The sequence below is a fragment of the Pogonomyrmex barbatus genome, unplaced genomic scaffold (genome assembly GCF_055798465.1).
Source record: "Pogonomyrmex barbatus isolate J1 unplaced genomic scaffold, ASM5579846v1 scaffold2, whole genome shotgun sequence".
In the NCBI taxonomy this organism is placed as follows: domain Eukaryota; kingdom Metazoa; phylum Arthropoda; class Insecta; order Hymenoptera; family Formicidae; genus Pogonomyrmex; species Pogonomyrmex barbatus.
Genome location: NW_028297116.1, coordinates 14,477,491 through 14,502,691, shown reverse-complemented (window position 1 = coordinate 14,502,691; position 25,201 = coordinate 14,477,491). Strand labels below are relative to the sequence as shown.

At 37.7% G+C, this 25,201-nt stretch overlaps 1 protein-coding gene and 1 long non-coding RNA gene across 4 annotated transcripts in view; one reads left to right on the top strand and one right to left on the bottom strand.

Moving 5' to 3' along the window:
- The window catches only part of if (integrin subunit alpha inflated), a 68,397-nt gene that overhangs the window by 13,701 nt on the left and 29,495 nt on the right, over positions 1-25,201 (bottom strand). For all 3 annotated transcript variants that reach the window (XM_089077220.1, XM_089077218.1, XM_089077219.1), the window contains 2 exons: positions 14,919-15,087; positions 7,508-7,569 (listed from right to left, as the gene is read on the bottom strand). In XM_089077220.1, coding sequence (XP_088933346.1) covers positions 7,508-7,569; positions 14,919-15,087 — 231 coding nt within the window. The remainder of the gene's footprint in view (positions 1-7,507; positions 7,570-14,918; positions 15,088-25,201) is intronic.
- Positions 6,923-23,378, top strand: LOC148936692 (uncharacterized). The gene is made up of 3 exons (XR_016139358.1): positions 6,923-7,131; positions 21,721-21,854; positions 22,383-23,378. It is a non-coding gene; the product is annotated as an uncharacterized LOC148936692 (long non-coding RNA).

Below are 25,201 nucleotides of genomic sequence, written 5' to 3'. Positions count from 1 at the left end.
TAAGATGCACCCACGCGTGAACATGCTCGCCCACACAAACATCCGGCGCTGCATGAAAGTAAGATGCAATTTCTACAGATCGTACGCAAAAAAGGAGAAAGACACATTTAATGCAAGTATACCGAGAGGGAAGAAGAACGCGTCGTGAACGAAATCGTGTAACACGAGATTCCATTTTTATGCGCCGATGCTTTTCTCTTTGCGACACGCGATATCTCGCAATTGCGATGAACAACGTTACCAGGGGATTATAGGATTATGGTGAAAGGTGTTTTGTGTCGTTCCGACAATAAAATCGTGTTATTATTTTCTGTAACTCTAGACACACGGAAGAGTTGATGAGATCATGTGTTATGATAATTATTTTGAAACGTAACGCAACAATATATTAATAATAATAATAATAATTGCGAAAACGAGGCGAATTATCCTTTCTCAATTACGATAAATTTGTTAAGTACAGCAATTTAATATTCACAGTTTAGAAAATAGAAAATTCATCAAATATATAGATATAAATGTAATTTGTTATGTAATCAAATAATTAAATGGTTTTTTCCGCAGTTATCATGATTTTTACGACAAGACCAGAGGACCACCCGGAGGAGAGAAAGGGGGAAAGGAAAGAGGAGGACAGTGGTAGAAAGTGAGCGGTTTGTCGCTCGGTAGCGAAGGTGCGCTCTTCACGAGGAAAAGACCATGTCTAGTTTCGTTTTACTCTGCTTATCATGAGAAACGGCGGCCGTTTATAAGACAATGCAACTGCGAGGGTAGAGAGAGACGACCTCACGGCACGTAGGTGGCCTTCTTGCGGCGTCGCACGACGGTGAACACGGAACACGGTGACAGAACGAAATGTCCGAGCCTTAAATGGCCACCTGAAACTCTCCTGCTGTTTGCTTCTTCGCGACCGCTCGCCCTCCCCCTTCGACTTCCTCCTTCGCAACCGACGGCGACGGCGACGGCGACGGCGACGGCGACGGCGACAGCAATGAGACATCGCGTATGTATATACGCGCGCTTTAAACGCGCGAACGCAATGTCGCCGTAAGGATGGAAGATCCTCTGGTGGCGTCAATTTTTCGCCTCGTCGGAATTGTTCTCGAGTGACGCGATAACGGACGGCCATCAGCCTTCGGCTTCGCGCGACGAAGATACCGAAGGAAACAGATATACGCGAGGAGATGATTAACACGTTGACGGAAAGCCATGGGCGTCGTAGTCGTAGTAGAAAATCCATTTTGCAACGTCATTCTTAAATCTTCCGGACTGTATTATCTTGTTCCAAGTGCAGCTTCTCACATTGAAAATCGCAAAGCAGAAGATTCAAACAGCTAATTTTATCAAAACAAATATCCCCCAAAAAATGGTTTCATTATATTATCAACTGTACAAATTAATCAAAAATGAATATTTGTTGTACTTGGTTTTTTTAAGAGTCGTTAGCACACATGAACCTGATGTAACCTTATATTTATATTACTCATTGTTCATTTATTTTATGTTTGTTACTAAATATTTTTTATGTATTTTTTAAGTAATAACATAAAATATTAATGCCTTGGATCGGTACGCATTTAATGACTACCCGTTATATGTTTATACATTTGTTTGACCTTTGAAAAATGTACATTTGCAGTCAATCTTTGTGTATATATTTATCACAGATATGGCTGAGCTTCGTGCAGTGTATAGAATAAGTATGGCAGACACCTACAGTCGCGAAAATTCACTTAGCATAGCGATCAGCGAGCCGTCCGATATAAATGCAGCGACTCGGCAAACGTAAATTTCCTGATTCCGGTAGAATTACAATGCGGTACCGTCGTTTGTAACACAAGCGCCGACGTAATCGCAAACCACGTTGGTCCTAATGGACCAACTGCGATTGCTTATCAGAATCCAGCGAAAACGCATCCAGCGCATTCCTCCTAGTCGCTGTACCAAACCAGTCTTCAAACCCCTCGTCTCTCACGCCCGGCGTGATATGAAGCGTAAGAGAATTTGCTTCCAGCCGAGTAAATTAACATTCGAGCGGTTACGCGCGTTACCTGAGATAAGATATTAAATAATGAGCCATCTTAAGGTGTTGAGAAGCAGGATATACGCGTAGTAGTTAATTAGCAAAATTAACATATTCCGTTAACATGTTTCTAGCAGTTCTATCGCAAGTCGTGACTGCAGGCTAAGATAATATTTGATTGCTCAACAGAGCTGTACTTTCCAAGATTTTAATAGGCGGGTATTGCGTTAGCAGCAATGTAATTTAAAAAAAAAAAAATTATATCTGTGATAAGAGGATAAAATGCCGTTACATTTCTAATAATATCTTTATCTTTCGAGTCTGTGAAAGAATTTAAAGAAATTGAGTTTTCAAACGGATCGCATATTAAAGTTTTTGGAAGAAACGCAGCGAGATGAAGTTTTATTTCAATGTCTTAGGAAAAAACAATAATTTTACTGAAGCATTTAAAAATTCAATCAGATACAAATCTGAAAATAATTTTATTAGACTATAAAAGTTACATAATATATTTAAATATAATGATGTTATACTAAAAACTTTTAATATTCTAGTGACCAATTTGAATGGCCTATACAAATATTTTGACAGCCCGGCAAAATTATTTTCAAATCTGTATCTGATCAAACTTTTTTTTTTTTTTAGATATTTCAGCAAAATTGTTCTTTTCTCGTATACACGTATTAGCTATTCGAAAATTTTATTTCGTAATTCCATGCACCGAACATCACGGGATCCACGTGCACTTGTGTGAGCAAAGATAATTTAGAATGTCGTCAAACTCACCGCAGTTTGACGCAGCCTTCTGTTTGTCTGACAGATATTATTTGTGAGTCGCACGGTCAGCTTTGAGAACAATAGGGGCCCTCCTCATCGGCCAAACAATGTCAAACGTGCGATTGAGTCTCGTGCACGCCCGGGAAGCATATCGCGATAGGGCGCTCGGCGGCGTGGATGCGACAGCCGGATGCAACAGCCGTAACTTTTATGTTCCGGGCGCCATCCGTCTCTGGAGTTCCCCCTCGCCGAGCCAAATCGAGTACGGGGGAGGCAAAGCGAGCCGTTCTGCTCATCGAACTCGAAGAATGCGTTTTTTGACGTGCGGAGAGGTGAATCGGAGGTTGACCCGGTCTCAGTCTGTCCCAGTCTGTCTTTTGGACCGCGCAACTCATGCAAATGGCCGATGCGGTTCACCCTAATTACTTTCCATACGGAATGATCGATGCGTTCCTTTCCGTATGGAAAGTGATTAGGATGGTCATTGAATGATTGATTTGAAAAAAAGGATATGATGCGCGCGCGTGTGAATGTGCGGGTGTGTGCATGTGGATACGTAAATATCTTTATCTCGTAGACATAAAGGATCGATCAAAATTTATCATTGCAGGTATTGCAGGTATAATAATATGTATAGTCATGAATATATATGTTATATCTGCGATAAGGAGAGCTGAGTGCATGCGGTCATCTAAATCGTACCTCTTTAATATTATCCACCAGCAGATGATATAATTGAAGTTGCAGACCACAGATTTATTTATCAATGAATTATTTATAAAATGATTACAACATTAATTATTAATTTTATAAAACCTAATCACAGATAAAAAAAAGTTCTGTTACCACTCGATGGCCATACATATTTCAAAAAACTTAGATGAATTGGAATTGGCATGTGCTAACGGAATAATTTTCTTCCAAGACATACAATTCATAGATTGCATTTTCTGATCTCTCGATAAAATTCTATAACAGATCGCGGATAGGCCGAATCTTACATTAGTATTGTTCTACTATTTTTCATCTTCTTCTCCAATGCTAGACGTTAAGCAGATTAGCCGGCCAATAGTAAGCAAATGCACGTTGCATTTGTCGTTGCGAAGTCGGTGAGACACATGAGGATACGACGAACGCGCGCTGAAGGGGTGGGATGGTCTACGCGATGTACCCCCCATAGAGTGGCAGAGTCTCGATGCTGTACACGCGAAAAATTTGCAACTGAGACAATAGCGCGGTCGGACCGCGTCCCGTATACACGAAACACGACCGGCACGAGTTGTGTTCTGGCGCCGATCGAACGGAGTTTGGGGATAAACGGGGGGTCAGAGAAGATGGGAGAGACACGCGGGCGTACTGTTTTGAGATTGAAATATAACCATGCGACTAAATATGTATGGGGACCACGGTGAAATTTATATGTCGGTGGATATAGACGTGCACACACGCGTCCATAAGCGTGCTGCCCTTAAGTGCACGCAGTTCGGCAAGAAATTGTAGACGTGACGCCAGGCAAGAAACCAGGAGTCCGAGCTCTGACAAGAAATTGCTACGAGCAAGACTAAACGATTGGCTTATGCATGCGCGAATGAACGAATGAAAAAAAATCGTATACTTTTTTCACGAGATCATATCGCGAGGGTAATGTGGTCTCGATTTACACCTAATTCTGATGTGATTGAGATAATTAATATTTTTCAGAAAAAAACGACTTCCGTAATGTGTGTCCGTAATGAATATTCACAAAGATTTATAAAATAAAAAATGCAAAATATTAATGCAAAATAAGTGTTTGTTGATAAAGACTATTAGATTAAAGATTATTATGAAATTTGTTTTTGACATGTAAAATTGCAATGAACTTATTTTCTACATGAAAATTGCAATAAAAAGAGATCGCGTAGCATCCTGTCGATCACATCAAGTCTAATTCACGATTTTCTCTTTGAGAAGTCCAACGTAAGAGAATACGTTTGTATTAAAAAAGTTTGAAAGCTTATATTTCAATCGTCGAATCGAGGATTGCATACGGAATTGGACAGAAAGTCGGATCGTATCGATTGATAGCGATCAGCTATCGATCGATCTCTTCTAGATCGCCCAGTAGATAAGCTGCAGACACGACAGAGGTTGGTACCAGCAGTAGTGGTTTAACACAAAGATTGATGGCCCATTGCGTTCTCGATGGCGTCGAGAGGGCTTTTAAATCACGCTTCATCGGGATTTAGTGTACACGAGGCTTCCCCGTTGCCGCACGAATTGTACAATGGCGTTTGTTTTCCAAAAAGAGAAGAGAGATGAATTTCCGTTCGATGAGAAATCAAATGTACTCAAACCGTATATATTAAGCCGTATTTATTAAGTTATAGTAATATATTCGATTTATAGTGTGTACTCAACCTTCGTTGTGGAAATAAAATCATTATTCGTTATATCATCAATATATTTAAATACTTTATTCTGAACTATCTTTTATCTTCTGGACTAGTCTATCGGACTAGTTTGTGCGTTTTTAATCAGTAATGAAATTAAACGAATTTTATAAATTTTTTTTATCACAAATCGTTTTTATTAATGTTAATTGAAATTTAAATAATTAATGTTAAATCAATTAAGTTCAATTTACAACTTGAAATTTCCTTCAATTTATTACCTTTAACCTCAATTTTTTACTACGTTTACTTCTAAGCGTTATATAGCGTTACCTAATATAATATTAATAATTATATACTTAATAATATAAATAATTAATAATATAAATAATTATATACTTATTAAAATATTATAAGCAAATTTTAATAAAAAAATGTTTATATGTAATACTTATAATTATTGATAGAAGAATTTATCATTACTGAATATAACAATATTGATTAACAAGTAAAAAAATTAATTTAAAAATTTAGTTTTTATAACAAGAATTTATATATATATATATATTAGCATTTCATATGTTTAATAAGACATAAACACACCACAAAAGTCAAAACTTGCAACTTAATGTGCAAACTTAACTTAACTGTGTTTACCATCAGGAAATCAAGTATTCTCCGCTTTAGAAAACACACACAGAAATAATAGAAAGAGAAAGGGAACATTTCGGTCTGTAAAACAGCTATCAAGTTAAAATTATCACATCTATGGGATATGTGGTGTAAAGGCGAGCATACGCAATTGGGATTGAACGCGGGCGGACATATTAACATTGAATGCTGAAACGGAGCTAGAAGTCGGCTATGGTTCGCGACATGCATTAAACATCTGCCATATAGCTGCACAATTCTGAATTATACATCTGCTGCGAAGATAGCCGGCTTGAATGTCCGCGGAATTGTCCTACCGTTCGCTTCTTTGGCGATAATCAAAGCCGTCTCGATGCGCGATAACGATACTCGATGCGCTGCGCGAGTATGAAAGAGCTTCGCGCGAGAGATTTCTTACCGTGAAAGAGATTAGATCAAAGTCGCTAGGTCACAGACGATTCAAAAAACCGCCGCCACGATAGAAGTGTGTTGCGTCACAAGCGGGTATTTTGCATCGCAATCTTGCCGCTATTCTTGGTTTAAAAAAATCATGTGCTTTATAAACCTTGCTCTACGAACATAATATGAATGATCTTTCATGACATCTTTTAAGTATTAAATAAAATCGATATTTTTATCATTTAAATTATTTATTACTATGTTTTCTGCATAAAATACAAAAACTTTATATCTTGAAATTTCACATAAAAAAAATACTAGAAAAAATCAAATTTTCGTTATAAATGATTTTTGCAAATTAGTTACACACACACACACACACACACACACACACACACACACACACACACAAAATATGTAATTTCCACAATTTTGAATATTTTATTAATTTTCAATGAATATTTAAATATTTGCTGCAAAAAGAGAATATAAAATACGTGGCAATAATTTATAATCAATTTTTTAAAATAAAAAGCAATAATTGTTACATCGATAAGTGAAAATTGCAGCAGCTACCGATTTGTCGATAGCTGCCGCCGATAGTCATTGCAATGTCGTCGGGACGAAGTAGACACATCAACGCGTGGAGATTGCGCAGGTGCAACAAACATCCCACGTGGAGGCAGGCGTACCTGGAGATACATCTCCAGGGTGAAAAGCGAGCAAAAGGCGCTCGAGACGCCTATAGTCTTTGACTCATCGGGACCGGCGATCTGCCGGCCGGTGGAGAATCGGGCTTTGGACAAGACAATCGTATACGTGAGAGAGAAAGCCTCAACGATCGGCCCCATAGCTGCACCATGCACGGATGCGCCACGATACGAATACGAATGCCCGAAACAACGGACGGTGCGTAAGGTAGAAATTCGCATTCCTGGCCATATTCGGTCCCCGCCGCGTCGCCTCCTAACTCTTTCGGGACATCGCAACCACCGAGACACGTCACCACGTATCTACATTCGTGCGATGCGCTTTCAATTGCCACTTAAACCGTCAAGTTACACGCGAATCTTTTTTAGAATATTAAAAGACAAACACACATGTCTTGAGTTAACGTAGCTCCAAGCATTACACATTGACTACGTAAGATAGGGCAACAAACGTTCAGAAATCAAAGGCGTTTAGTCCGATATCTTTTATATCTCGTAAGAGACGTAAAAAGAAAAAGGACGAAAAATTATCTACATATCTTGCGAACGAGAAAGTTAAATACTGTTTGACTTACCTTAGATATCGCGGCTCCTAAACCAGCCTGACAATAACCTTGCCTGTGATAGCCCCAGTACCCTGAAACGGAAATGGACAATTATATCATCCCATCCTTAATTCCTTCGAACAGAGACATCATATCTTACGACGATACAATTTAAATGAATTGTTTCTATTGGACAACTTGAACATATGATAATTCATAAGCAATTTTCTAATCACTGATCAAAAGTCAGAAATTGAAAGAATTATAAGTTCAACGTACATAAAAATTAAATGTAATTTCAAAATGGAATACCAATAAAATTGTACAGTTTAAAAGTATTAATACAGAGAACTGATATAATAAAAAATAATAATATAATAATAATAAACTATTTTTCTATGTCAAACGAAACTATCTCTAAAATTATCTAAGGTCATAATGTAGAAGCAATATATGATCTAAAAATAACAAAAAAAAGTAAGAATAAAAACAGGATATATAAATACATACGTATTTAATATGGGTGGAGCAAAATAGCGAAAGCTAAGTCTTATTTTTATTTATATTTCTTATATTTAAAAAAAGGCAGATTCGACTAAAGACATCTTGTAAACGTATTGCATAGATGCTTTATACCCATGTTGCATGTATATTCGCACGTTCTTGGACTTTCACGCGTTATCCAAGTGACTAGGAAGTGAAGTGGCATCGCAGACCGGCTGTATGCATGAGCAAAAGTAGCGCGTACATACACGCGTCATTAATCCTAGATCGATCTTCCACCGTGACGCCTTTGCGATTCGTTTTCTTCGTCTGAACCGTCGAGTTGAGAGTGCAAGCTGCACGTTTTCACAACGGATTGTAAACAGCGTGGTTCAGGAAATAGTCACCGCTATCTATGCTCGTTAACTAGACGCGAGAGCACTTTTAGACGGGCGATAATAACGATAGCGAGGTCCATAAGACCGACAGGAATTCCATCGAAATTCCTTCGGTTCAACATATAAAAGAGCCCTATATGTTTTCGTTTTACTGCTTGTCTACCGCACGTAATAGAGTCGATTAATTAATTGTCATGTAATAATGCAAGGGACGTTGCTAAGAGCAATTTCATGCTAGACGAAATCTAACGTGTTGATATCAAATTAATAAAATTGTATACGTGGAATGTAATCAAGTTAAAAGAAAAAAAGATAGGTAAAAAGAAAAAGAAACAAGTAATTCTTACTAAACACTTTGACAATATGTAAAAAGCTATATTATTTCTTCAAACAACATACCGACAATGAATATACATAATGGAAAACTAGACAATGTACGATAATGATGTCTTCCAGCAGAAATGCAATTATTTATGAGATTAATGATATTCAAGTCTTTTTTTATAATCATTGAAGCTTGAAGATAAAATCTCCTTGTTAGTCTATCTTTGTATAACTTATCGCTTTAAAGTTCTATCAATATAATCAGTATATGCAATAAATAATAAAAATAAAAAAATAATCTCATTTTAATCAATATGTTATTACGATTAATCGTGTTAATTATTAATAATCATTAACAAAATTGTGTTAATTATTAACAAATTATCAACAAAATAATAATATAAATCGTTGGTGGATTCATAAATAAACTCTAGAATAAGAGAATAAATCTATGTAATTGACACGAAGATTGACACGAAGTTGACTGTATGGTCAACTCGATCTAACAAGAAATAATAATATACACAAAAGTTACAAATAACCTACGAGCATAGGAAAGAATTATTTAATTAAAAAATTTAAAAAAAAGTCGCTTCGAAAAATCGATTGATACGTTAATATATATTTTAACTGATTTCCATCCATTTTTACCCAGTCCAATTGGCACTTTTCGCGAAGCGAATGGTTTCGCGACGCAAAATTCAATTCAACGAGCACTGCCGCTAACGCGTCGACCGGTCTCGTAATTAGTCGTCGATGCTAACTACAAGTAGCAAATTATCAGGCCTGAACCGACTGACAGGGTCAGTGCCATTTAGATGCGGCTGCTGCGCCGGAGTGCGGCACGTCCGCAAGAAAATGCGTGCGCGCGCGCGCGTGTGTGTGTGTGTGTGTGTGTGTGTGTGTGTGTGTGCGAATATCCGGTGGCTTGTCGGCCTACGGTGGATCCGACCTTCTTCTACATACACGCACGTTTCGTACGTTATGAGCGTGGCAGCAGCGGGTCCCTTGACGGCCGATCGGTCACTTTAGACGAGCTGTCAGTCACGCAATTACATCAATCCGATCGTAGTCGTTTTCGTCGTCGTCGTCGTCGGCGACGATCCGGTTGTATCGTCAATCGACGAAAAAGCAGACATAAAACGAGCGATCGGCGCCACTCGTCGAATATGCGATGACACGCACGTCGCTTCCAAAACCGTGGCAGAGCTCGATGTGCAAACCGATGAAAATTTTAAATGCCCCTCCCCTGTCAGAAGAGGTCTTATAAAAATAATGTGCCAGTTATGGCAACCTTATTTTAATCCTGTTGATTTTTTTTTTCTTCTAACGCCGATTAAAGTAGAATTTTCGTATTTCTTCAAATTAAAAAGACCGTTTGAGCTTCACAATTTTAACTGTTAATTGTTGCGATAATGCTAATCGAACCGATGAAAGCTGTAAATCGTGATAATGATATCTTCCGTGAAGAAACGAGTATTCGACTGTGATATCGTCAGTGGTCGATCTATTTATAATACGTTTCGTCTTCGCCTTTTGCAAGGGTGCTATTCTCGTCGGTAAGAGTCCACTCCGCTTTCAAACTTGCATCGAGTACAAGTGGAAGTTTTTTCTTATCTAATAAGAAAATATTCTTTCTCTCTGAGATCGATAAGCCTCAGAAATGCGACGTGGAGCAATCCCACGCCAAACAAGACACATATATTCTTTTATGTGCGTTTTAATTTAAATGCAATAGTCGGATGCAATAGTCGGACAATTTAATAAACGAAATAATAAAAAATTTTGAACCGAAGATGATTTTGGCCGTAAATAATTTTGACGATGAAGCGCCTAATAAAGAAATAGGAGCGTTACAAGAGACGAGTTCGAGTTGTATGACCGACCCTCAATCGAGTTACGAAGAATGAATGGAGCTACTGTAATTCTTGTTCTTGCGCGTATGCGTGCATCGTCTGTGTGCGATTACATATCCTCAATATGCATTATCGGGTCACTCTTTTATTTAAAAATGGAACGATACTGCAATTGCACTGTATTGAAAATATACACATATTTTCATTATTAATTTTTATCTCGAATTTTCAATTAAAATTAAAATTGGAATATTTCTTTTAAGAATTACGATCAATTTCAGTTCACGTAAAAGTTTCATATAATAATTCCTTATATTTGTGATATAAATTTCAATAGCCACAAAATTCATTACTGCAGCGTAATATCGAACATTTATGTCAACAATTCAAGAGGGAAATCCCTTCTTCAATAAATCAGTCGATCGTCGACTTTTTGCATCCTTCGTTCTACAATATGAAGTACGCGCGATGTGTAATTACATGCCTAGAGAAAATGTTCTGATAAAATTGCAATAGCGAGAGAGAAGGAACATGCTGTCCTTTGCTGGAGATCGGTAGCTCGATCGTAATTCAAGTAGGATTAAGTGCTAATTGGCCTCGTTAGAACGGTGCCGAGTTAGCGCCTTGGTCCGGAGAGGCGCCTTCTAATTATTATTTTCTTTTTTTCCGATGGCCTCCCAGCCACTCGAGCAAGTGGGCGCCTTTCATCGCGGAATGCACTTACTGTAATTCTCCGTTGCTGCCTTCCTTTTCTTGCAATTTGTTGCGCATGTGAAAAATGTTTTCTCTCACACCTGTCTTATTTTTTTGTTCTAATTTCTTTCGAGACTATTAAATGTATCAAAGATATTACATACTAGAGAAAAAGATAATAGTTGAGAGGAAGAGGGGGGGGAAGAGAGAGAGAGAGAGAGAGAGAGAGAGAGAGAGAGAGAGAGAGAGACAGAGAGAGAGAGGAATGGAGGGAAATAACTATTAAGAAAACTAATGTGATTAATATTATAAAATGTATAAATTCTATTTTGCAAAATAACTTTTCTCAAATAACATTGTTATATAACAAAAAATGAATTTCACAGTTATTTACTTGAATTTCTATCAGATTTTACACGCTACTTGCTACTGCAATTATATTTAATTCATCAGTTAATCAGAAGTCGAATGTCAAGACAGAAACTCAAATCGTTATTTTAGTCTTATAAGGTGTAATCGGAACATGGATGATGCGACACTCGACCTGATTTCCACGTAATCGCATTTCGCGTAAATATCCAAGACACGATATCCGATATCGACCACGTAATCATTTTTTTTAACTTATCGGACTTGTCAGTATGCAAGAGATAGAAAATAAGTAACGGTTTGAATAATAATAATCCATGCCTCAGGCATACTGTTTAAAAAATTCTTGCTTTTAAGATTTTCTATTTTGTTCAAAGTGCAATGATCCATATTTTAAAAAAGATTATTGTCTATAAAGGAACGAGAAGGAATTTTTTACATTCATAACATGTATATCCATTTGCGAGGCAATCTATTGAGGCAATCATAAAGAAGAAAACCACTGATGAAAGTCACTGATAGCCTCGCTGTTGCCTTTACTTGTCTAGTGCACAACAACAGACAGGCAAACGGACAACAAGGCGTTTAACTCCAGAAAAGGCGACCATGAGCAACTTGATTCGACCGGCGCGCGGTAAAGTAACGTCGACACGATGTATAAACTCCGGGTGAGATCTAACGCCTCGCTAAAAAGTCTCTAATTCCCAGGAAAAGTAGCACCAAGCGGTTCGTTCGCTCGATTCAGCTCTTACAAATTGTTTAATTGCACGGTCGTCGCGGAATTTCTGGACGATGAGCTCACAACATCGTCGTCGTCGTCGTCGTCGTCGTCGTCGTCGTCGTCGTCGTCGTCATTGTGGCTGCGCGTTCGCTTCCGCACTCTGCGTTCTTCGAAAATTGTGTCGCTTGACCGCTTCGGTGAATTCAACTAATATTTATTTGGAAAGCAGTTAGAACGCGCTACGAACTAATACCTTTATTAGGAAAGCTTTTTAACGTTTTCCACAAGAAAACTTTGCTTTTATATAATTCTGATCTAACATTTTATATTAGAAATTGTGTATATCGATCGATTAAAAATTGATAAGTAGAATAAAAAACAAAATTAACATTTATTGCAAAATGTCTAGAAATGTTATACGTTATTAAATATATTAATCGGAGGTAATAAAAAGGTGTTAAAAATAATAGCTCTCAATTTTATTATTTTAAAAATTTATTGGTCCATTACCTAAACACTTTAATTGCAACATTTTATTCAATTATCTAATTTTAATTTGCACGAAAAGTGATATTCGAGTCTTCCGGTTGAATGACCGGAAGTGCATCAGTTCTCGCGCGCCATAAAGCACGCAATAGCGACAGAGTTACCGAAACGTTCGTTCGCGTGTGAGGAAGCGCGCGACTTTAATTGCAGGAAAGTGCGATTCTAAAAACACGCGTCGTGTTATTTGCGTCTCGGTAAACGAAAACTACGCTAATGCCGACTATATTTGGTTATGCTTGATTGTTTTAAAATCCCAACACAGAAAATTTTTGGAATATCTAATCATTAGGGATTAGATCTGATTCGATTTTCTGAAAAAAATCATACAAAACTTACAAAAATTCAGATTAGCAAAATATTTTATAAATGATATTTTTAAAAAAGTCTTAATATTCTATTTTCCATCAATTTTTAAAGTTTCCTCAGATTTTTAATTTATATTAGAATTAAACAAAATATTTAAAATATTATACATTTCTGCCTATTTTATATGCAAATAAATCTTTTAAAAATGTTAAAATGCTTTAAAATTTTACTTAAAATTTTTAAATTAAATAGATATAAAACAATAATTATTTGCATCAAAAACACAGATTTGAAATTACAAAGTTTAAAAACAAATAATCTACATGAAAATAATATAATTTACATGAATGGAAAATCACATGAATGGAATTATCGAAATATGAGCTTTCAAAGTGATAAGATTCTGTATCTGTTATTCTCAACGATGGATTATCTTCGCATTTTATAACTATAAGATAAAGGCTAATTATATTATTCAAGGAATTTTATCAGGAAATGCCATTACAATGCCATTTTCACGAGGCACAAAAACAATAAAATCTTCCGTTCCTGAAAACCAAAAAGTAAAAGTACATTTGAAAATAAAATGTAATTATCATCCAGTTTACATCATCTGTTGTTTTAAAAATTCAGAAATTTTAGACAATTATCGCGAGACTTAAAATTGTAAGCAGCGACAAGAAGACACGTTTTTCTATCTCTTTTTATCCCTCCAGTTAAAACGATTAAATATACATCTTCTAATTTCAGATAATATGTGAAATTGCTAGGTGTGGAGTCGCATTCCCGGGACGCGCCATTCTCTACTCGCTGATGTAAGTACCATAAGATCATCGTTAATTATTGATTTGGAATCACCAGAGTTGGACGAGGTGGTACCGAAAATCGATATGTCTTTTGTCATTAAGACACGAAGCAGACCTACATGGTGGTCGGCAGGAAGTATCCTGTTACATGGTATATTTTATGGTTGCTATAATCGACTGTGATCCCTTGTTGCATCGCAAAGAAAATTCGTCCTCGTGAGACCCTCGGCGAGGAAAACGAGGAGAATATACTTCCAGATACAGTCGCAGCTATCCGCTTGCGTCTCGAGAGTGCCTGTTTCACAAATGTTTATAGCACTCACGTCGCGAATGTAGTTCCAGGCGCTCGAAAAATCTCGTAAGATACCTTCCTTTTTTTTTTCCCGCTCTTTCTCGTAAACCGAGCTATATCCAGACGCGGCGTGTGCACTATAAATCGTATCGTCCTCGAGAGAGAGAGAGAGAGAGAGAGAGAGAGAGAGAGAGAGAGAGAGAGAGAGAGTTCGATAGCGGCAAGGAGGACGAGAGTGGAAATTAAACATTCGCTCATTCTGTTCGTTCTGTTTATTTTACCGTGAGGTAAAGCTTTCGTCGGGAACGTGGAAATCTTCAGAAAACCGGTTTTTCGTTTTGTTAACAATTGAAGAGTGCAAGCGCACGATGAAATCGGACTTTTTCGGACTGTAGATACTAAAATAGCACGTACAATGTGTCTTTATCGAATAGAATCATATTCTACTCCCAATCTTGTTTCATTTAATAAGGCTTGTTTCAACAAAAACTTTAATCCAACGTTTGATTACTGAAATATCTGAGCTAAAGAATGGAAATAGTTTAATCAATTTTCTTTCTCAAATTCATGAAAAAAAAAAAAAAAAACGGAAGGAAACGGACGATTTCCGTTAAATTTCTTTGTAAAAAGGAACAGCGAAAACTCACTCGTGCGACACGGCGAATATTCTTGCGACTCGTTGAAGTTATTAGCGACGATCCAGCACGTGCCCACCGGCTCTCTCCTGTTGTCGACGGTGGATACCTTGCTCAATCTATTGTCATCAGGATATTTCTGATGCGATATCGAGAACCAGACATATCGGGGCGCGCAAGCCTGCAAACATAAAATACAAATTGCGCCGTTATTAACGACTCGAGCACTCCGCTACACTACGTTACTGCCGAGACGCGGTCATTTGTACTTCCTAATGATCCCTCCGATCAGTAATTAAAATACGCGCCGGCCGATTGTCGGTTCGGTTTAACGTCGCGATCGTTAAAAGCGTTCACGCGTCCGGATGAAAGGAGAAACGCACGTGTACGACAAATTTAAAACCGCGTGTGTCGCGCGACATGTTTATAATCCGTATACGTGACGCACCTATACGTGACAATCGATCACCGTCAACAAATCACGCATCAAGATCCCAAGAGGTTTTTCATTTTCTATTTAAGGCCTGAACTGCGTTCGGCTCGAGTAACGCTATAAATCGCCAAAGATAGATTTTTATTATACACAACATTTGTATGTGCATAATTATTTCAGGCTATATACAGACTTTAGAATCTCTCTTCTTGGTAGAGAATCGTAAAAGAGAGATTGCTAAATTAGGTGAGGTTTTACGTTTAATTTAGTTTCGCATATTCTTTCCGCTTTTCACAATGAGGAAAATATGACTGTGTTGTTGTTGTTTTTACTTAACGGCTCATCTAACATACGATAAACATATAGAGGAATATAGACCTCAGACGTTTACTACTAACTCCAGGAGGCGCATTGCGCAATCCGCACGGATCATTGCCGCATTTAGAGCCGTGCACGCGCTTTCCACTATAGAGAGACGTGTTTATATATATTACGTACGGTTTCTCGTGCTTTGATAATTCCTCCAGAGGTAAAAATTCCTTTCCGCTGCATAATTTTTTTGCTGCCGCTAAACATTATGCATTACTGGGCATTCGATTATCGTACCATAGGCAGGTACCATTAATAGTAAATTCATGCCTCAAGCATTCTCGCATAAGTACGTCCTTACGTGGACAACCTGTAATTTAATTCCATTCCAGTAATGCACGAATGATCCTACAAATATCTATACCGCATGTACATGCCCTTCCGAGAGGCTATCCTTTCAACCAAAAACGCTACATCACGTGTGACGTTAATTTGAGCGGAAAATTAATAAGCGTTCTTATTAATTTTTTAATCATCGCAAGTTTGTAATCTTAAAAATTTTTAATATATACAGGTACAGTTAGTGTGATTAAGTTAACTTCTCATATAAGTGAAGCTTTCATATACGCCCATATAAAAACCCTTAGAGCTGCAACATAAGATAATTGACGGCTCAAAGTGGAAATAATTCTTTTTAAATTAATTTCTGACACCTATCGTTGAAAGTAAGCGAGTCATGCGAGCGACATTGCGAAAGATTGGTCTCTAGTCTCTAGAATTTTTCAATCAGGATTTTGCCGATCTTTTTGGACTGGACCGACGATGTACGGTTATAGAAACCATTGCATTAGAGTCGATTCGGCCACGAGCTCTCTCACGCACAATGATCGTCGCATTACGTCAATCGTCTGTACTTGACCAGACAACCAGAAGCAGCTGATGGCCTTAATAACGCGACGTAACGTACGTGCGAGCGTATAACGATGATGGTATTTATGCCTCAGGTCTACATCGTAAATCTCTCGAAATAAGCGCGATCTACAACTTATCACGAAGTACATTGCACATCAACGCGGTTAATCTGCTGAAATAGCGAAACAACTGGTCGTCGTATTCTTCGGACGTTACCGAGTGTAGCTTCATCGGGAAAACAAAGAATCGCGTTGTACGTACCACTTGCTAATACTTGAAATGTTTTCCAAGGCTATCGGCAGGCATAGCATACTAACGAAGTTATCTAACATAGCCTTTTTATCTGCTGGACACCACAAATGGTGTCCGCACGCTTCGCGCGCTCTATTTAACTTTTTATTTTTTACCTTTTAAAAATAAATTGCATCGATATGCTGCTCTTCTATACAAGTTGTCATTTGCTGCATTATTGCACATTAACAGAAAATCAGAATAGAAAATCTCTATTCGTCTGAGAATCTTTTCAACGCGTTGCCTGGATTCAGAAATAGCACGCTAACTTCTTGGGTGATTGCATAATTTGTCGCTGGCCAATATTTTAATCGTTTTTCAAGGCCGTCTGTGTAAATGAGCCTTAACAAGACGAACGCTGATTCCGCATGCACGAAGATCGCGCGAACAACGTCGAGTTCTTTAACGGAGAGTGAGATTATAATGTTCGCGCGGACCTGCGTACATGCAATCATGCATTATTAATTGCGAACCGATTACAACAATGTGTCATTATACGTTTTATTTCTCCCGAAAGGAGAGAGCGTGCGCGCGCGCATACCGTGGCCTTTTAATCGACAATTTCGAAAGGAGTTTTTTTCGACTTGATAAAGTTATTCCCCACCGAAAATGTAATCGGATTGATGATCCGCGAGATCGTAAAAGATCCAAAGGATTATTCGAGAGAAATGCCTCTAATAACGATGTCCGTTTTGTTTCAAGCAGATTAATTAAAAGAAATCAGAAGCGTAACTGTACTTGAATGACGGATGCATCATTGTCGATGTATCTCAAAATTCGTGGACGAAAGAAAGTACCCGAAGTGATTGTTCCGGGAAAGTTTTTGTTCGCGTCGGTAAAGCTTGGTTTTTGAAACGATGCCGGCGCGGCGCGGCGCGGCGCGGCGCGGCGCGGCGCGGCGTATCGCAGGCCGATTGAATGTTACGATCGTCACGCTGTTGAACCCGCCTATCGACGATCGTCGAAGAGGAAAGACAAAGGAGAGACACGAGAAAAAAAAGACGACGGACCGAAGTGCCGCAATTTATCCATTGCGCCAGTTTAACTCAATCGCTCGAGTCCGTTCTAGGGCGCGCGATCTGCCCGCTTGTGATCGCCGAAATCATTTGTCGCGGACTGCCGATACGGGTCTCTGATAGGTCTAATCTGCCGACAAAGTTAATAAATTATTTCGCATTTATATCCTAAGGAATTTCCATTGGGCAAAAGAAGGAGGCGACAAAACAAAAGAGAGTTCTTTCACGGTTTTGATTAAATCTTAAATTAATTTTTTGTTTAATTATATTGAATAAACTTGTTTTATTTCCCTTTCGTTTTTTCTATTTCTTTTCTTCTTTAAATATGTGTTTATACATATTATAGAGGTGTGTGCGCGCGCGCACGCGCGCACGCGCGCGCACACACACACACACACACACACACACACACACACAAAATTTTGCTCGATGTAAAAACAATAAAACTTGTAAGAAATATCAGAAATCTCATTTTCGATTAATCGATACATCAATATACCGACAATAATGCATGCTGTTAAAGATCTTGAGATCTTTCTTTACGCAGGTGCAATTAAAAGAACAATGATTGGGAGTAATAGATCATTGCAAAATCAACGCAATAGATTATCTATCATTTACAAGAATCACGCGAGGCAAAACAGAACGTAGCGCCGATCTCATGGTTTCAATCTCGAGAATGCGTTTCGACGATGCGTAAACGCGAATGCCTTGTAATAAATGCAAGTAATTCACGGTTCATTAAAGAAGACAGAGGAATCTAAATGCTGCTGGCGATATGCGACTAAAGACATGCCTTTGACTGGTAGGATGGTTCGACCTCATGGCATTTGCGCAACCAAATCGCCATGAACAAACAGCGCTAATAGCCGGAAATTAGTTCCGTGAAACCCGACCGTATATTTAGGACAACGATCAAATACATACCCACGAGAAATTAGGAAAGACCGTTACGAATAAGTCACGTGATAAATATTATTATAATTATTAATATATAATTAAATTTGTAAATGATAATTAAAATTTATAAAGAATGTTGATAATTAAAATTTGTAAAGAAAATAAAAGAAATAACGATACAAGATTTTCTAAAAATTTCTCTAATGAAAATAAATCGTTTTATGCGAAGTACTTTATAAATATTGATTGACAATATAAATAAAAATAAATAAATAATCGCATAGAAAGTTATCAGAAAATCTTATCGATGTTTAATTCTCAAACTAACATTCCCAATATCGCTAGTGATAGAACTGTGACTAGATTCATGACGAAGATTATGAAGGAATTTTGCAAATTATGACACGCAATATAATGAGACGTTTGTCAGACAATAAGACCGCATAATGATGATTCGGAGGAGTATACGTGGCGAAATTTCGAAGGTGTGGCTGGCTCGTGATTTGCGCTTCATTAAAGAACAGCGCGGAAGAATCTGAAAGGAAGTAACGACGTGTGATGTATACATGCGTACAGGACGCTTTTGAACAAGCGTTTCGTACGGCAGGAAGTTCGCGGTAATGAAACTACTCCGACGAAAGTAACGTGCGTCTAATTGTAAGAGAAACGGGAGGAAGGGAATAATAATATCCGTTTACCGCGCGTGCGTTCCGCCTCGCCTCGTTCGCTTTTCTTCTCCGATTGCACGCGCACGATTTACTCTTCATTAAAAAGGACCACTTGAGAGGAGCTTAAAGACGGCTAATGACACGGTACCTTTAATGTCTTCACTCGGCTGCTCTTTCTCGTCTTTCACTGACGGCGCAACGCGCAAGAACCGTAGGGCGCCGCAGCTTTTTCCCCGTCGGCTCGTACACGAAACATCCTTAAACAGGCCGTTAAAGTAAACGAGCTCCTTTCCGTCCGGTCTTCTGTTCGCAAAAGTCCACGAAACGTTCAAGAAACGCCTAAAGAACATCTAAGAGCTTAAGAGCTCTTTTAGAGACGTTTTCCAGACGTTCACGCTATCTGATTAAAAGGAATTTTCTTGTTAAATCATTTTATTCGCCTTTTCCAATTTCTCTCTTTACATCTGCCCGAATTTCACTTCCGTTACAGGGCAAATACATCACGGGTGCAGGGCGGGAACATGAAGCGGTGGGACATTATTGTAATCTGCAATGGCGGTTTTGCTTGGCCAAGCAAACTTTTTCTGTACTCGATGCACTTATCAGATTGCATTCCGGGACTGGCGGCAGTAATAATTTTCTGGATGCGCAAATAGATTACATATTACGAATAATAAAGGTCGAATTTAGTAAAAAATGAAATAATTTGAAACCGAAATTAAGTGCTTGAACTTTAAGAAAAAATTAAAAAAAATATGAGCAGGGAACTGATTTAAGAATTTATTAAATTATCTCTTCCCCATATAAAAGATATTTTCTCTGCTGACTCACATAAAAAGAGTCGATTTATTTACTATTTATTCATAAATTATGAAACTTTTTTTACTCTGATGCGAGTAACGCGCACCATTAAGCTTTATCTGCGATCAATCGATAAATCTGGAAAAGAAAAGAGGATATCGTTTCGGTGGGACGTTTCGACGGAAACGAAAGTTATTTTGAGGACTTGAATGAGGTCATCTTATGAGTTGGATACGTAACTCGCTCGAATAGATCGAACAACATTTTCAACCGGTTGACAGTCCGTTTAAAAGGGCTTATATTCTGTGACTTATCGTAAGTAACGCTTTTTCTGCATTAATCAGATTTGACGATTTGATACAAAGATATATTGTATGATATTTCCACTGATTTGCTTAATAAAACATCTCATCGCCTTTATAATAACATTTTTTGGATATTTCATAAATTTATTATTATTTATTATTATTTATTTATTATTATCATACATTAAATGTACAAAATATATATACATACATTAAGCTGAATAGTTTACAGAATTACATTACCTATTTGAAATTCTTGCAGTTTATCTTGCGATTATGTGAAAAAAAAATAGAGCTTTCATGGTTCGCGACCTGCGATTCAGTTTCTTGTTGTTCATTAACGTGACATATAATCGCATATTGCTCGATTTGCAGAAAAGACTTTTAAAGGCTAAGATGGCTACTGAGAAGACATGCCTGGAACTCGACGAACAGTAAAACACATGAAAAGTGGCACGTAAAAACAAAACGGGCAAAAGCCGATTTTATTCAAGCGAAATGGCCCGGTAATAGCCGGTCATAAAACGTACACTACTCCTGTCTCCTGTATATAACTAACTCCCAGATATTTTGTTTATCTCGAATTAAATTAATGACAACGCGGAACGGGAATCACCAACTGAATTCGTTCCGTCGTAAAGCGTTATGAGGAAAAAGCGCTGTTTCGTGGGCACTTCTTGATGACTTGATGACAAAATTAAAGTAAATAAATACGCGTTTAAGTACCAAAGTTCGTCTGTTTGAAATAACATTTAATGTGACTTAAACTTCGAGATTTTTCTGAAAATGCATTTCAAAAATTATTATTTCCCCTCTTTAATATCCTACATTATCATTATATCCTTCGTTCACTAATGACGTTCAATAATCATCATTGAAAAATTAATTATGCTTAAATTATTATTACGATCTTTTATGATTTTTATTACTATACATATGTAATTTATTTAACCAAAATTATTTAATTACGCAAATTTCTGTAGATACAATTTCATTAAATTTTGCGATATTGCCATAAATTTGCGATTTGCCATTAAAAAATTACTTGAATATATCCTGTATTATATGAAAGATTAAGAAAAAAGAAAAACTTAGAAGCGACTACCGGTTTTAAAAGCGCTTGTAAATTATTCGGAAATGTATGAATGACTCTTTCTTTCGTCTGGATTTGCTCCGTAGGCTTCCGTAGGAACATCCTTCACCTGACTCGTCTTTTTGCCAGAATGACTCTCGCAAGCGACAGGATAACAGAGTAGCGGCAGTAGGATATTTACGTGATGAAGGTGGAGCCTAGAAGACGGAGGAGATTTTACGTGAGTATGTCGCTTTAGTTTCGAGGTTGACTCACTTTGTGGTCAGTGAGTCACAGCATTATTTATACATCATGCGGTTGCAGTACGGTTCAGTCACGGAATCGTAGCCAGACGCCTTGAATTGTTCATCCAAAATTTACCTGTTTAAAGAGATACGAAGAATTTATCAATCAATAGTTTACTGCTTATAGAATTTCATATAATGATTATCATTTCAACAGCATCTTTTATCAACGGATATATATATATATATATATATATATATATATATATCGGTATATCATAAATTCGATTCGAAGTTTTCTCTCTCTCTCTCTCATATAATTTTAGTATTTAACAAAATATATCCTTTCTATTTCAGAATATATACGAATATGCATAAAGAAAGTATGCAAAATATTGTTTTATAAGAAATAAATAAATGCTGTGTTACACAAAAATAAAATATGATTGTCCGAGGTATCGTTAAGCCATCATTTTCCTCTTGAATTTAAAAAAAATCTCACAGAGTTTTCTCATTGCGGTCAGAAATGGTTTCGTATCTCACATATGGCGCCAGGAACGAACGCATAAAAGTGCATCGCTCGAATATGAGCCGACCAAAGGGCATGGAGGTTGGGACAAAAAGCGGGCGTTGCAATTTGTCCTGCCGATAAAATAAGACCGAAATGCGTATTGTCTGTCCGTTGGATTATCATCCTGCTGTTCCTTCAGCTCCTCCTCCCTCTCATACGTTCTCATCGAGAGGTGGATGAGAAGCGTTGATTCGCGACAAGAAGTCATCGAAATTTATTTCTAACCCGAGTGAGCCATGAGCCCCGAAGAAATCAAAAAGATTGAACCGACATAATCTCAATAAATTTTCGCCTCTATATCGTTACAAAAAATTAACCTTTGTTATTTATTATGTATGTTTGTAAAAATTAATTTGTATATATATTTGTAACATAAAAATATGAATTCTGCGAAATTATGAATTCTGCCGATTTGAATAAATAATAAAATGACAGCATGTTCTTAATATTTTGAATTATTAAAATTCACATCACATGAATGATATATTATTAAGATGATACATTAAGATACTGCAGTGTATGACATATAAGTGACGAATATTTTCATCCTATACATCCATACATCCAGAAAGGAAAGATTGAGAGATTGACCTCCTCCCTCTTTCTCAAAATTATTTATACTGTATTTTGTTTATATCTTCCTCAGGTAAAAAAATAAAAGTTAAAATTTGTAAAATATTTTTCCTATTCCAAAATCAGGAATAAGAAGACATTCTAAGCTCTAAAATATCAGACATTCTAAGCTCTAAAATATCTCTAAAAAAATAGATCTAAAAAAATAATTAATTAACATAAAAAATTTCTGTTTATATGATTACAAAATTGACAAATCTCCGTAAAAAAAAATTTCGCCCATGACACCATCCAATAAAATTTTTTTGTATATCTTTCCTCTTTCATTGCGTTGCGCGAGTATCCGAAAAAGATCGACAGAATGATCAATGACGGCTCGCGGTATCTTTCACATAGCCGCGAGAATTTCTCGACATTGTCCTGTCGGTCCTGTCTGGCAATGGAATTTCCATTCTCGCAAGCGCCGACAAACGATCTCGAAGCTGCGCGTACGAGTTTAAGATCCCGCCAAATCCCGAAAAGGATGAGAGCATCAAGAATGAAGAACGGAAAAAGTACGAGGATGAAGTGGCGGAAGATGGTGTAGAACACGCGCGGCGAGCTCCGGCAGAGAGGAAAAGACGAAGAGCACGAGTAAAAGGGCGATAGGACAACGGGGAACCTACACAGGGGTTCCACAGAAGGATGGCGAAAGGGGACGCGGATTTCGCGGACAAGGCTCTGCTTTCAGCCTGGGTCGTCGAGGTCGCGATTGTCCTCTGCTTTGATAGCATGCGGTGGACTCGCTTAACTTTTAATCGATGCGTTTTTGCTGACGACGACGACGACGACGACGACGACGACGACGAAGGCAAAGGCAAAGGCGATTCGCCAACGGAGACAACAACATCGTGACTTTATCGTCCTGTCTCGACCATATTTTATTGTTACCGATTGTTCCTTCGTCTCTACCCCTCTTCACCCGGCGGGACGCTTTTTTATCTCTGAAGAGTTCTTCGACTCCGGTCCTTTTTCTGCATCACTCGCTACATCCCCCACTCTCTCCTCGCAGATTTAATCAAAAATCAAATGTCATGTTGCTACAGCGAGATTTACGATACGATAATTTCGATCGAATGAAATTAAAATTGAATGTAAACTAGCTGTGCGAAATTGATTTTATAAATTATAACGTTTTTTTTTTCAGGTTTTTAAAATTAGTTTTTAGAAAATAATTTTCTTCTATAATCTCACAAAAAGTCATTAAAAAATATTATCTGTAATGGAAAAATCATTGCATTTATTTCGGTTGATTTTAGTCTTTCGTGATATTTTCGAATCAATAAAATTATTCATCAGTAGCAATCAAAAATCCTCCGTTCGATAAAAAGTGCACCGTTTACAAGTCATACATCAAATAATAATAACTTATCGAACTGCATCTTTGCTTTATTTGGCGAGGGAGAAAGAGATTGCGTCGGAGAAAGGTCCGAAAGGCGAAACATCTGGCAACAATCAACGCGAGAGCCGCATCTTTGAAATGTCGGCAGATCGCGAGGAGACAGAGAGATTGGAGGGGGCGCGACAAAAAAACAGATTAAGAAGTGCCGTTGAATTGGATCGCGGTAAAAAAGGACAATCGCGGACGCATCGTCCGCCGGAGGATGCGCGAAAGGGAGGAATGCGTCCAGCGGTGAAAGATCCGTCGAATGGTCCCGCTCTATACCGATCCGAACAATCGTGTTTGCCGTGCTCGTGCGACGACGTGAGGAAGACCTCCTAATATTCCGTACGATCTCCAGAATTATCCCTGCACCCGTTATACGTAGAGGGAACGAAAGGGCAACCAGGAAGCGCGACCTTTCGTGCCGCCCTCGTAACTATCGAGATCGTTAAATCGCACGAGGCGCTCGGCGCCGCGTAGATAATCCCAGAAGCGTCGGTTTATTTCAAGAACCGTAAATCATGTTTGCCGAAATAAAAAACGAAATGTGAAATAGATACAATACACAATTTTGTCCAAGTAGTTAAAAATTTTGTCATACAAATCTCTGAAAATACTTTTGTTGAATCATCAAAATCATTGTCAGATCTGGCAATCTGGCCAAATTTTGAGATACTTTAGCAGAACCGTTCTTACCGTGCACACAAAAAAAATTAAATTTATTAAATTAATATTTGATTTATATTCCACAGTTAGCTTATTAGGAAAGATAGACA